This window comes from Lagopus muta, chromosome 6 (assembly GCF_023343835.1).
Source record: "Lagopus muta isolate bLagMut1 chromosome 6, bLagMut1 primary, whole genome shotgun sequence".
NCBI lineage: Eukaryota > Metazoa > Chordata > Aves > Galliformes > Phasianidae > Lagopus > Lagopus muta.
This window is the reverse complement of record NC_064438.1, coordinates 46369987-46384896: the sequence shown is the minus strand read 5'-3', so window position 1 is coordinate 46384896 and position 14910 is coordinate 46369987. Positions and strand designations below refer to the sequence as shown.

The window sequence follows — 14910 nt, the reverse complement described above, 5'->3', positions numbered from 1 at the left end:
TCATGGCTTTTGGGTACTGCTTTGATAAAGAGACCAGCTATTACATTCTTGAACCCTCAGAATGTAAAATGATGTCTAGAGTTTCATCTTTACCCACTTACAATCAAAAGTGTTATTCCAACTCATTTTGGAAAATAATAATCACCTTGACTGACAAAGTCTCATCTAAATATAACCACATATACATACACACAGACAACAGCAGATATACATAATAAATAAAGAATTTCCAATCCTAAACATAATCACACTCTTCCCATGTTATCAAATCATTCCTTATGAATTTCTAACATTCCAGAAGTTTTTCATGAGTGAAGGAATAAGCATTAAGAAAGAAAGTTGCCTGCATTTATGGATGGACATGAAACCAAAATTAAATATAGTATGAAATGCCATGCAATAAGACACTTTGTTCAAGAGTTCATTAGGTATCAGTTATAACCCACTCATAAAATCACTTTCACAAAAAGATGAAAAAACAAGCTTTGTATAAATGAAGTTAGGTGAGGCTGATTACATATAATAATCACATCTGCTTAACAAAGATCCAAATATAATTTATTATTTTAATGAGATCCAAAAGATTTGTGTTCATCACTTGGATCAATAATAATCAATCCAGTTATTCATCGGGAGCTTCTGGAAGCATTACAAATCACTACAAGTGTTTTTCACAAAATAACACTAACTCCTTACCTGAATCCTTCTATTTCTAGGTACAGATCTACTACTGAAAGAATAGATTATGAAAAAAACAGACAAGCAGCAGGATGTAACAAGTTTCATATCTGAACATCTGTAATACAAAACTCACCTGTATCTGTAAAAGACTGGATGTCATAAGTAAGATCCACACTTAAATTTTCAGAATTTTCAGTTTTCTTGAACACCAACCCAATCACCCACATTGTACGGTATTCTTCCCTGCAAAATTTTATGTAAAGTCATTTTTTTTTTAATTTTTTTTTTTTTTTTTTTTTACAATATCCACCAACAGGATAACAAGTTGCTTGCTGACATTGCTGTTTCATTTCCAGTATGAAGAAGTCACAAAACATACCATCTCCAGCAAATTCAAACCAAGATTATCAGTAAATAACATCATCTAACTAACGGTGCTTCTGCAAAGATTCTGATTTACTTAAGAGTTGGCACTGGGCATTGCAACCATATAGGAAATGGGAAACAGCAGCTTTTCAGCACCTGACCTCTAAGTCAAAATATTAACATATTCCCTGACTAAACAATTTCAATTTTGCCATCTATATTTGCTTTTAACTCTCAAATTTCTTAGCTCTAACTGACAGCAAAGTGCAGTTTTCAGGTAAGAAACTCTTTACTTTGACAGTTTACTCTCAGTTATTGTACACTGAAAATGAACTATCACATCCCATTATAGAATATATCAGAACACCTCAAGGCACCTGATGTTTTAATTCCACGCATTTTCCTTGTAAGACTGTTTCAGAACAATTCCACCTTCCAATCAATTACTGAACAAATTACAGAAAGGCAGGTGAAGAACAACACTCCACTGACATTAGAAGAAGAGTCTTTACTAATAGCTTTGCCACATTCAGTCTTCTGAAATAAGAGGTAATCAGTGCATGATTATCTATGCAGTTCTATCTGTATTTACCTACTAAAATGGAGCTGAAGTTTTAGTGCCCTCTTTTATTCATTTTTTCACTTGGAACAAATATAATTTCTATATTTAACTTTTTAAGGTTAACAGCATACTGTCATTTCAAGCACCTGATGTCTGGGAAGAGTGTATGAAAAGTAAACATTTTTTACATAATTCCCTACTTCTCCATTCTCGTAGTTCACAAAAAATTGTAATTCCTTCTAAAGGTAATTACAACACTATTTATACAGAAGCTGAAGTCTTAAAAAGAGAATTTTTAGCCCTCAGCTCCATCATTGTTCTGAGAGGTAGAGAATGGGAGCGACAGAGGGTGAAAGAAGTTAAAGAACCCCACAGAGTACTAGACGGCATTAAGTGCTTGGTATTCCCTTCAATGTTTTCAAATCTTCAAGAATTCTAGTATCAGCTTTTATCAAGTTTAAATGATATGCTTCTCAACTGCTAAATCTTACCTCATCTACTTAAGTTATTCAAAATTCACTTCTATCATGTTTTATTTTCTACTCAATTCTCAGTGCTGCCTTGTAATTAAAACTGTCATGCCAACTAATACCAGGATAGTCAATCAACAGCAGTGAAATAACAGTAGATAACAAGGAGTTACTATTATTTGCAATCATGCAATTACTACAATAATTAGTGAAGCACATTCCTTCTTTAAGACTCTTTTCTGGCTTAGACACATTCTTATACAGAACAAAGAGCGTCCGATTATAAAAACTTCTGAACAGCTGAAAATTGTATGCCCTTAGGGACCATCACGAAAAATTAACCTAAAATTCTAAAAAAATCTTAGTTTATTAATTGTCATATTTTTGCTTACTTGTCAGGATTCTCCTTGGGTGCTGGGAATGACTGTGGATTCACATGAGCCAGTGTAATGAACTCGTTTTTCTCCAGGTTTCCAACTAGAATACGGATTTTTGATTCCACCAAACCCACCCTGCATAAATGTTATTCATTAGTAAGTTCTCATTAATATGAAATAGAAGTATCAAACATTACATATCAGGCAGAAGCCGTTCGCATTTTGCTTACAGAAGTTTTTGAGACTACAAATGAACTAATGAACTATACATGACAAATTCAATCAATAAGCCGAGTAAGCGTGTTACAAAAACTTACACAAAGCAAGCTCTGAAATGAAGAATGCCCTGAAGCTTTATGATCTGCTTTTATAAGCAGATTTAAATAGCAAACAATTAAACATAAGTAATAAGTTAGCACAAAAGAACTCTCAGGTATTTCTGCCATTTTCTTTTAACATCCAATGTAGAATTTGAAAAGATGCGGAAGTTTCCAAAACTTGACAGTCTTAGATCTTTAACAGAAAAAGAATGTAGAAGTAGGAATTTTTAGTTTGATAAAAACATTTCTAGAGATTGAACACAGACCTACTAACAACTGCTTCTTAATGCGCATAAAGCTTAAGAAAATAAGATTTGTGACGTGAACTTGGTAGTGTTGAAAAGAAACATAGTTAAGCCAATAGTCTTCCTGTCCTAATCCTTCAATTTTATTGTTTTTCAGAAATATATCATCACCTTTGTTAAATTTTGGAACAAAAAAAATTACATTTTGAAAGTTTCACGTTGCTTCATTAAAAATACACTGTTCAATCTCCTTGAATTCAAGGTTGACAGGTTTTAATCTGCCTTTTTTTTTTTTTTTTTTATAATAATAGTAAGCTTTGTACTTACCATTCTAGTCGTTGTTTTTCTGTCGGTGCACTTGCTAGAAGCACAATATAATGCCTTTGGAGATAAAGACAATATGCTATTCTATTTATGCTTCTAAAACTAGACATTCAAAGTTTAATATTAACATTAGTAAGGTCTACATTGCAAACTACAGATTATTAGCTTAGTTTTATTACAGGGGGTTTTATTAAATGGACAGAGGGGCTGTGTTCCCCAAGCATGTGACTAAGAGATTTCTCAAAGCATTTCAAGTTTTAGAATACTTGCAACAACACCTGAATGCCAATAACCTTAATAAAAAGCTAGGAACATAGCACCAATTGAAAAACAGCACAGAAGCTTCCAAACATAGTAAGTGGGGATTTAGCCACTAGCGAGTCCTTGCAAGCAAAAACAACTGTTCAATCATCTCTACACACACTAACTGTCCTTTAACATTAAATCTGAGTTTTTAAATGAGATGTTACCATACATTCATTCTAAGTCAGAAGTAATGCTGAATTATGGTTTACAAAAGTTTCATATCTGCGTTTTAGAACCACCTAAAGATGCTTATCTGGAATTTTACAAGCAAAAATGTTTCCTCTGGTGACAAATTCTTAAGCTCCCAATTATATTCTAGGATAACCAGTATTCACTCGCTGTAAGCAAGTTTCAAAGATACAAAATAAAAATGGTACTTTAATCAAAGCAACCTAGGACAGTAAAAAGGAAGATGATTATTATGAACTTCAATAGCAACAATACAAAAAAACCTTTCTTTTAACCTGAGTTTATAATTGTGGGGTGGCTGACAACCTTACACGTCTACAGTCAGGCTTTTCTGAAGCATACGATGTTGAAGCAGACTCTCCTAGCTAAATTAAACTGCCTTTACTCACTATACTGATACGGTCTACTTAGGTATTCTCCAAGCAGGATTTAAACATCACTACTACCATGAGGGTATATACACTCATACATCACAGAAAGGAAAGCAAAGTCAATGCTGTTGGAAAAACTATGGTGCAAAGAGCACTTCGATACAACAGACCTTCAAACTGTAATAGTAGATCAAAATCAATAGACCGAACTGGAACTATACATTTTTTGTATTTATCCATATAGGTGGGATATAACAGGGAGAGGAAAAGAATCTCTGGTGAATGCTACAGTCCTTTTAAATTCAGTCAGCAAATGTCACTGAACTACATGGATTCAAAATGAGACTCAAAAAAACCTGCCTCCTCTTTCAAGTAGCATGTTTTATCAACTTGTTTTTACATTTTGGTGGTATTAACCTCCTCATACAGAAAGCATTAAGGAGTTTTCCATACTGTTTTACTGAAGACTTCCTCCTTTCATCTCCTTCTTAGAATATCATGATTCTTATCACTTTTATTCCTAAAATCTCAATTATTGCTTTGGGCAAAAAAGAAAGTGAGGGAGAAGCTTAACAGATTTTTCCAAAACGTTAAATCTAAGTACACACGCTGCCACCTGAACTGGATGTTGAGTCATGATGAAGGAACCCTAAAAAAACAAGCATTAAGAAAAATATTCAAACACCACAGAGGAGAATAAGGGTCCATTTCTCGAATTCCATATAAGTCATTCATTTCTAATATGGATTTCTTCTAAGGAGCACCAGAATAGTACTATCATACAAAAGATTCCTACATTATTACCTATCACTACATTAATGGATTTTATTTAATGGAAAAGACAAGTTAATCTTTTTGATGCTTTCTATCAGAGAATCAGAGAGAAAACTGCAAGAGTTTGAGGAAACTCATTTTTCCAGGTAATAAGTACAAAACCAGACTTATTTAAAAAGTTCAGGGAAAAAAAAAAACCAAAAACAAAACATGGATTTCACACTTGTGAACCTCAACTAAGCTGAAAACACACAAAAAAAGCTTTCTTTATGAGAGTAAGATTGATGATTAGATATTTTTGCCAGGATAGTGCTAGGTATAACATTTAATTGAAAAATAAGAAAATATGAAAATTCCCCTCTCTACTCCAGAAAATACATGCATTATTTGTGCTGAAATTGAATTAATGACTGTAAAACCCCTACAGACATTTTCACTAAGACTTAGCTTTAGAACAGCTTTTACTACTGAAAATATACTTTACTTTAGGGTTCAAGGTCTCACTGCTGTATTTTAGAAAGTCACTAACAGTTATCAGTTCTTCATTTGTCATTTCATAACAAAAAAAAAAAGTCAAACTCAGGAGTATCCATTACTTTACAATAAGAGACAAAAAAAAAAAAAGAAGTTACTACCTCCTGATGGCGTTCACCTAAGATAAACATAATATTAGTTGGAAGTACTTCTTCTGAAAATAAATTTGTACTTATCCTTTCCCACTGTCTCCCTATCAGCATTTAGTTTTCCTAAGAGCAACTGAACACAGACATTATGAAACTGACTTGTATACACACATAAAAGTGAAGTATTTTTAGGAGACAAAAGGCTTCCTGAAAAACCCAAGAGCACATGAACTTGTTTGTTCATCTTTATCTGTACTAAACTTCCCAGGATTTACACTTACAATATACCCACTGCTTTGAAGTCCTATCAAGGCTACAAACCTTTTCAAATTATGCTCATATTTATCTATTTAGCAGGATATACCCTGGTAATAAAGGAAAAGCATAAGAGCTCTTCAAGTGTATTTCTCTCATCACCACACTGACCTCTTGGTTTTAAGTTCTAATTATTTCATTCTCGTGAAACAGTTCACAGTGATGTTATGTCCGCCTGAACTCATCCCTGTCATTTCCCTGCAAATTCTTATAGCCAGCAATGTAATTCATTACTGTTTTCCCACCATCTCAGAATTTAGAAACCACACAAAGTGGAGAAAGCACAACTCCCTCACACCAAGTAATTCTTGATGTAAAAATAATAATAATAATAATAATCAAAACAATTAACACAGATTTCCATATTTTCGCAATCTCTAATCTACTCTTGGCCATGCAGGTATGCAGTAGCCTCCAGATTTCTTTAGTTACACATCCTTGAAGTTTTAAACAAAGCTAATAGAGCAAAAGTGATTATGACCAAAACTAATGCTTAGCAATTAATTTCTACTGGAGAGTGACAGAGACTACTAAAGCTATCCTTCAAGGGAAGAAATGCTTTTAAAAGCATTTAAAAGCTTGTCTTACAGCAAGAATCAGATTTACCCTTATCCAGAAGAACACTAAACATAGCTTTGAGCTTCAGCAGGAACAAGTGAATAACACACACAATTTAAATAGGAAAAGAGGATGAACAGGGGCAGAAAAATATATACCTAGCTTTCAGATGGAGATTTGACCAATGAAAGCATATTTATTACACTCTTATGACTGCATATAATTATTTATTTTCTAACATTTACTAACCGAAGTTTTAAATAAACTTACTATGATGTAACAGAGGGCATCTTGGGTAATTTAAATTAAAAAATGCTCTATAATACCATACACAGTTAAAAAGAGAAAAAAAGCAAAGATTTTGCACACAAAATCTGAATCTTCAGTGCTGGCAAAAGCAATTTTTGTGGCACTGATAAAATTCTACAGCTGATACACACAAGAAAAAAAAACTGATGAAATTGGGATTATTTCAAGTAACATTTAATGTTTCTTTCAAAAATAGGAAAAATATTACAATAAAGATATTAGAAGGAGCACGAACTAATTTATCTGCCGCCCATTTTTAACTTCAAAAAATAACAACTGCGCAGTGCCCCTTTGAGCATTTTCAAATTTTACCTCTAAGTTATAACATAAAAGCCATCCAATGTTTTAAAGCTTTTATCATGCAAAAGATATAGAAACAAAACACAGACACATTATGAAGGTCATCAGTCTCTTTTAATGGGGGAACTGTATATTTCAATCTTGTTTGGATTAGTACATAACCAACCAACCACCCAGCACAGAAACAGCTGTAAAATATATTTGATTTCGATTCAAGAAAAATGGGTCTCCAATTTCAATTGAGGGCAAAGAAGATGTAGTCCATATTTAATAATTCATATTTATTATAAAAATACAACTTTCATCAATATACATTTAACAAGCTTCTGCCCCACAAGTATATTACTAGAAACCCTAAAAACGTTGTGTGAACTTCAATTTTCCTCTTATTGTAGAAACATTACAAAATTAGCAAAGCTAGATGTGAAAATGTATTAATAAAGAGCCAAAAGCCTTAAGCTTTAATGAAAAAAGTCCAGTAGTAGCTAGTACATCTGGTAGTTAGTCAACACAAATGCAAAAATGCTTTATTATCAGAGTAAACTGTCGTCTGCAATGACAAAAGAAAATACACAGTATCAAGTATGTATTCACCTTGAACATTGACCTCCATAATTATTTTATCATCTTGATTCTCCTGAGAGGCAAGACCCATTTTTAGAATGCTTACTGAAACCAATAGATAACTTTTACACCAGTCAAACCAGTGGATTTATCTTCAATTTTATTGGCAACATACCAAATCTATAGTTAAATAGTGAAATTCTAAACACTGGGTCACAAACTAACAGGCTTCTGAATTACACCCTAAAGACACAAAGGGTATCCGATCATCTGGCTCATTTTATAAGAGAAAGGGTAAGAGTGCATTTTCTCCTATATAGAAATATCCTAACAAAACAGTTATTGGATGTCAAATATATTTAAGATCCTGCACTACAGAGCATCATTAAGTATTTTAACTGATAAAACTTAAATATTCTGCCATGCCATAAAATACATACTTGTACTTTTGAAAGAAGTTTGGAGCTTCAAAAAGTTTGGACCACTCTGCCTTACTCAGCAAAATTTCATCTGTGATAGCAAGACCTAAATTACAGAAAAACATTTAAGCTTTTTTTTTTTTTTTTTAAATACAATCTTATATCCACAGAAAAACAGCTTATTAACTTAACAGATGTTATTGTAGGCAATTTTCCCCCTTCAAATTCAAAAGGAATCTACCAATGAGCTTTACATTCTATTCAGATCTTAAGTAATTATTTACACAGATAATTATTCAAAAAACATGCTCAAATTAATTCTGACTGATGATTACATCTTTGTTTTCTTTGTAGTGTACACAGCAAAACTTAAATTTTCATGTTCAGAGTTCACTCCATGTTCACTCCAAAGAGACATGCCTTTCACTGCTTCAATCATCTATACAAGCCTTTTTTCAATCACCTGTGCAAGGGTCTTTTTTTGTTTTGTTTTGTTTTTTTTTATGATGACGGGGCAAAGAAACAATAAGAAAATGAGCTAGACCCAGTGAGAACTACCAGTGGTTGCCCCTCTGTATCTACTTCTTGCTTTGATTACATTATCTTTTAGCTACTATAATTAGTGAAGTAGATATGGAATAGAATAAACTAGTGAATTCAGAAAAAGCCTTACATACATTGCCTTATATTAAGGTCAGCAATCCCACCTGATGGCAGTTACTAATCTATGTGGCAGGACACAAGCCATAAACATAAACCTAAAAATCAAAGATGTGATTTTCAGCGCACTAGGCACTAATTAATCACCCTCGGTTTCTAAAAGTTAAGAAGAATTCTTGATTGAACCACAGAATTCTGTGCTGACTTTAGAACATCAAGCCACCCAGGTGTAACAGACTAGCTTCATCTCTCAAAATAGATTCTCACATTACAAAGTTACTTAATATCCCTCCACCCCAAAAGTATACCCAAAATTGAACTATTTTAAATCTTTTTGAATACATTTATATAGAGAGCATAAGATAAATACTTACCTTGTTTAAATTCCTCAACCATGACCATCCGTGTGGAAACGGACACATTGTAGGTAGAGTTCTGCTGTGGGTATGCTGGTGTAATTATAGGCATAAGATGGTACCTATCACTGGGGTTTACCTATACATAACAACAGCCAATCAGTTTATCTTCAAGCATACAGATAAGTTAACAAATTTGGATTTCTCCCTTTGCTAATATTGAGTCAAGTTCTAAGAGATCTCAGTCTCTTGGCCAAGTAAATTTACAAATAGTTCAGAAAAAGTTTAGAATACAAGGATAGTGCTTTGACAAAGGACACTACTCTGAAACAGTGTTGTGGGAGGATTATAACCTGTCAGCACATAAGATGCAGAAATCCAGAAATACCAACTGAAAAGAACCATTTCATTCCATTTAATAGAAACTAGCTTGTTTTTACATCAAAACAAGGATACTTCATCACCACATGAGCATCTTCATAGGAATGACTGTTTTCAGACATTGTGAAAAATATTTGTACTTTATTTCTTGGATTATGGAAAATAAAGAGCCAGCCTAACAACTGAGGCTCTAGGTATCCTGAGAGAAGCAACGCTTGCATTAATATATCTTTTATTGAACAGTACACAGGGAAACAAAAAAGGAGGGACAACACACGCACACACACACGCACACACACAGAATACATTTAAAATGGCATTAGGGTAGCAATCTTGTAGGTAGTAAAGATAAAGCCCTGTCATAACTCGTCCCACTATGTCTAGCTGCACAGGCAATTCTGTGGTATCACATACTGATCTCAAACCCACTGTCCCAGTAATAACAGTTGATAACAGTAAATATTCTTTGTCTCACACTGCTTAAATGTGGACATCTGTCAGTCAAAAAAACAGATTTAAAATACTAACAGTTTCAAAACTCAACCTCTGGTGCTTACTCTATTGCCCCAAAATGATGAATTGAACATTAATTTAAAACTGGTAAAACACCACTAAATACATCCACACTATCCTCTATTGAAATCTTTGAATATGACTATGTGTCAGTGGCAAACTGTTTCTTTGACTACCTGAAGGATATTCATGTCTAAAGCCTTCAATATGGGTGCTACGAAGATTGTAAACAGCATAACCAAAAACTTAAGACATCAAGATATGATCTTCTTCGGTTCAAGATGAAGAGACGTTTACATATGCAGTTACGTATAACTGAGCCCACCCAACTGTGATCGTTGCATTAAAGTGAATTCACTAAAATTGCAAAAATTAACAGACCTTAAGGCTGACAGAAAAGTTTTAAGTAATTTTTCAAAAATGCACTGTTGCAAGGCATATCTACTTATACTGAATACTTAAGAACACCTGTTACAAAAGTTGTAGTAAAAAATACATTGTTCAGCAAGTGTCCTTCAAGCAGTATGTTTACAAAATTAAGCTTTGCTGCATATTCAGGAGAATCACAGATAACTATGGAGAAGACATACCCAGATATTAATTTTATTAAATCTACAATGAAGTTCACCTACTATTCTTAAGCAACTGAATTTATTGTACAGTGTGACTTATAGGGGAAAAAATAATACACTAACCCTTGGGTCCCATACAGGCAAATTAAGATTGCATTCTTCTGGCTGTTTCAATAGCACTGGATTTGGCCATTCCCTGTTCAAAAAGATTGTAGCACTGAATAAGACTATTGGATACAACCACGTATGTTCAACAAACAATACTTCTGAATGTGACTCTTCTTAACTCTTCTCAAGCATCATTTTCTCAAGACAGAGCTGGACTAAATATAGTTCTTCACATAACTTCTAGTGTTGAACTACATCATAGCTTTAATTGGCTTCTCCAGAACATCAGAACAATTAATTTCTATTGTTTTGGAACTTTAAAACAAGTAGTTTAGGTAACTGAAGTAAACAATAAATTCTCCTCAATGAAAACTAATACTGAATCCATCTTCATGCTAGCCCTTCCACAGACAAAATACAAAAGCAGCTAGCACGATAATTGCTCTGTAGCATCATTAAAAAGAATACATACTTAAACACGAAAGAATTTTCCAATCAAATTGCAAAAAGAAACCGTACTGAAAGAAACACTAAAACACAAAAATGCCACTTATGCTCTAGATGTCTCTACCATCACAAGCACTGCTAATCTTCCTTATAAAGAGCAGAGAGCAGGTAATTGGTATTCACAAATTAATGCTCCTATGGAATGCACATACAAAACGTACAGCAGTGTAAGGCACAAATAGAGCCTAGAACCAATTTTTCTGTATCAGACTCAATATGCTCTATCCTCAGAGGCTATAAAACCTATGAATTCAGAACAGCAAAACTGCAGAACTAAGGAAAAGCCGCTATGCTTGAAATAAAGGTACATTTTGCTGCAATGATTCTAAAGGTATGTCCATGTCTCGTGAACAATACAGTCTCCAGAGATGTTCCTTCAGGAGAAGCAGTGTTCGTAACCTGCTAAGTATACTTCTATCCAGTTCATTTTAAATTTACTTTGAACTTTCCCACTGTTCCCCTAAGTTATACAAACCAGCTTTCTAAGGTAACTATCTCAGTAACACAAAACCAAACACCTACATCTCCACATTCACAAAATTTAAAAAATAAAAATCAACAAAAAAACTTGCCACTGGTTCTCTTGAACTGCATTTAAGTTATATGCCTACACCAGCTTACTGATATACCTTTTTTCACCATCATCTCAGTATCTGAATGTCAAAAGACTTCAGATTTCTGATGCCTGTTCTTATTTAGCCATACAAGGATGAAGGGTAATGTTGATTTATAACAAATACTTAAGAAAATTAATAAAGAACTAAATATTTTTGTTTCAGTTACTTTAAGAAAAAAACTTGTTGGATGACTTTTATTGAAAAACCCAAGCTAACTACCTTCTGGCAGCAAGAACAATGCTCATCACTATTAACTTAATCTGGTAGCAGCTGAAAAAGATACCATAAAAACAGGACTAAAATTTAGTGTCTACAAAACAATTTTATTTTAGTGTAGACTAAATTTTAAAAAAACATACCATTTAGAAAACACCAAGAAAAATTTATGTACAAGAGTTGATGCTATTGCATTTGGATAAAGCTGGCAAGTTCTTGCTACTAGCATAGCCCAGGAAACACCGCCAAGGAAACCTAGTATATTGGAATAGATGTTGTGGCCTGTAAATTGAGAAGGAAAGAGACAAAAAAGAGAGAGTTATCAGCAACCTTAAGAGTTAATGAAAACTTCACAAGTTCTGGAATAAAACTGCTTACGTTTTGCCCACAGTTTGATAGCTCTCAGTGTTAACCTGAAGTTGTCAATGTTTGGTACTAGATGCAGAATTTCATCGGTTACCCGGCAACCTGCCAATACAAAAAAACCCATTACATTTGCTGCCTCAAGTTTTTTTGCTCTCTTCTTCTCTCCCACCTTAAAATTTGTCAAACTTTATATCAGCACATTAGAAGCTTATTTGGGACTTTTGCATCTGAAAACTTGATTATTTTGTCAGTCGATAATTTTCATCTTGTTTTTACAGCAGCACAGAAAGCCTGGAAGCCTAAAGTCAAAGCTTGCAGGAATTTATGACAAGAACAAGCTAAAGAGAACAGCGATTCAACATATTCATTGTATCATTACTACATATGCATTTATATTACTTGATGTATTTAAAAGGAATTTAAAAGGAATTAAAGGAATAATAATAATAATATAAGCTGCAGAGAGCTGGTAGCAAAAACAAAAAAAAAGAAAAAAAGTTTTGTATATTCTCCTAAGGAATAGAAGGAAAATGTGAAAAGACAAACAAGAATTCTAGAAACCACACAAGGATTTCACAAAACAATGGGAATTGGGATAATCCTAGCACCCCATTGCCAAAAATGTACAATTTTCACTTGATATTATCAAATGTTCAGACTGTACAGAAACCAGTAATACATGTGCTCCTCTCTCTCGTGTGCCAAGTTGCATACTGGCTGGAGTCTCCTCTCCATAAATAGGTATTTTTTAAGATGTAATATTACAGAAACGTAAGAGTTTTTCAAGCTGGTAAACTACTAGAGATCCTAACTTGATCTGGGAGAATTGTGAGATCCCCAACTGATATCCTTGAAGTGATTCTGTATACGTTTATGCATACTAAAACACACAAAATTTTTAAAAAATGCAGACATCTTTATTTATATAGAAATAGGTAGTGCTATACATTAAAAGTCTTCCAGTCTTATTAGTTTCTACAGGGCATCACTTATTCAATTGAGAGGCAAAGCTTCATAAAAATCTGGCTGACAAAAAACAACTCTGATATGGAGTTCCTGCATTTTTACCTAAGTCTGCAACTCATCTAATACATCAAACAATCTAAGATACTTATTAAAAGATTTGACAAAGTCTGTATAAAATTTGCGTATACATACCATTAAGACTTCGTATGCATCTAATGTCTAAATTTTTAAGTAGGCTATCATCTCGGAGGTCTAAGTCCTCAGGAATAGTTTGCAGCGCTAATCTTGCAAACAAAATATCAATCTTTGAACAAAGAAAAAAATAGAAAAACATTAGATAGCTCTTCTTCTCTTCTGTAATCCATTTTCATGAAGTTGACTAAGTACAGCACTCTTCCTAGTACAACTAATCTATTTAAACAACACACAGTAACACCCCTCACAATCATTAAATGAACCATTTTTAGATGTTTTGTCTATTTTAAGACTCATTTTCCAAGAGGGTAAAATAATATATTAAGACCAGTGCATAAAAATTATGCCCACTGTTAGTACAAAAATCCTCGTGGGACAAATAGAACTTCTAGGTCCAGAATACTGGCACAGCAGAATTTTGTGAATTATGAAAAGGTAAGCCAGAATGAACTGAAATAGTTGACACTGTCACCAAATTACAGAAAAAGGAGAAGCTTCTATTTCAGTTGGAAATACTATGTCAGTTGCTCCAAAAGCAATGCCTCCTATTTATTTCCACAGAAACTACAACAGATACAAAGAGCACAATATTATTTTTTGACAGAAAAGACTCTCAGTTAAAAAACACTTTTCAACACAGTCACTACACAACTACGTATTTTCATCAGTGATGAACAAGAGCCTGCATGCCACACTCGAAAAAATCTGCATGGTCATCCAGAATGCGGCTTCACATTTTTTCCCCACATGGAAGACTTCAGTCTCACACCTTCGCTTCTAAAGCACTACAAATCAGAACTGTTCCTCTACTGCCATCTGTCACATGGCAACAAAATGTAACTGAATATTCTCCAGAGTTCCACCTCTACTGCCAGACCACCAACATCTGCATCTGATGCCAATGAGCCAAGATAATAAAATAGAAGGCATTGATTTCTGAGCAACTATCACTCTATACTTCAAAATAAACTACTATGACCATTAGAAGGCCTAGCAGCTCAAAAGTTCTTCAATAATAAAGACATTCCAAATCAGGAAACGAACTGCCTACTCTGTATCATTTTTTGGCAAGAAAAAAACCAAATCGTTTATCTACAGGAAAAAGCAAAAATCAAGAATATTTATTCTTATTTTAAGCAATATATGCTACCAGTATAAAACAAACTAACAGAAAATTTTAAAATCTAACTGACAAGATCACCACATAACTGAGGCCCACTACATAACTGATCACTGACGCCTTTCCCTCAGATCTAAATGTTTTCTTCACAGAAGAGAAACTAACTCCTGGCACCTTCTGCCTTTATTATTAAAGAAAAACTAAAGAAAAATCTTCAAATCCCAATGTACTTGACACAAACAAAACCATCAGAAACAACA

At 33.6% G+C, this 14910-nt stretch overlaps 1 protein-coding gene across 4 annotated transcripts in view; it reads right to left on the bottom strand.

Moving 5' to 3' along the window:
* PAPOLA (poly(A) polymerase alpha) overlaps window positions 1-14910 on the bottom strand; it is a 40387-nt gene that overhangs the window by 10726 nt on the left and 14751 nt on the right. For all 4 annotated transcript variants that reach the window (XM_048947834.1, XM_048947832.1, XM_048947833.1 and 1 more), the window contains exons 7-15: window positions 13528-13639; window positions 12382-12471; window positions 12147-12285; window positions 10679-10751; window positions 9108-9228; window positions 8095-8179; window positions 3349-3402; window positions 2472-2591; window positions 815-924 (exon numbers count right to left, since the gene is read on the bottom strand). In XM_048947834.1, coding sequence (XP_048803791.1) covers window positions 815-924; window positions 2472-2591; window positions 3349-3402; window positions 8095-8179; window positions 9108-9228; window positions 10679-10751; window positions 12147-12285; window positions 12382-12471; window positions 13528-13639 — 904 coding nt within the window. The remainder of the gene's footprint in view (window positions 1-814; window positions 925-2471; window positions 2592-3348; window positions 3403-8094; window positions 8180-9107; window positions 9229-10678; window positions 10752-12146; window positions 12286-12381; window positions 12472-13527; window positions 13640-14910) is intronic.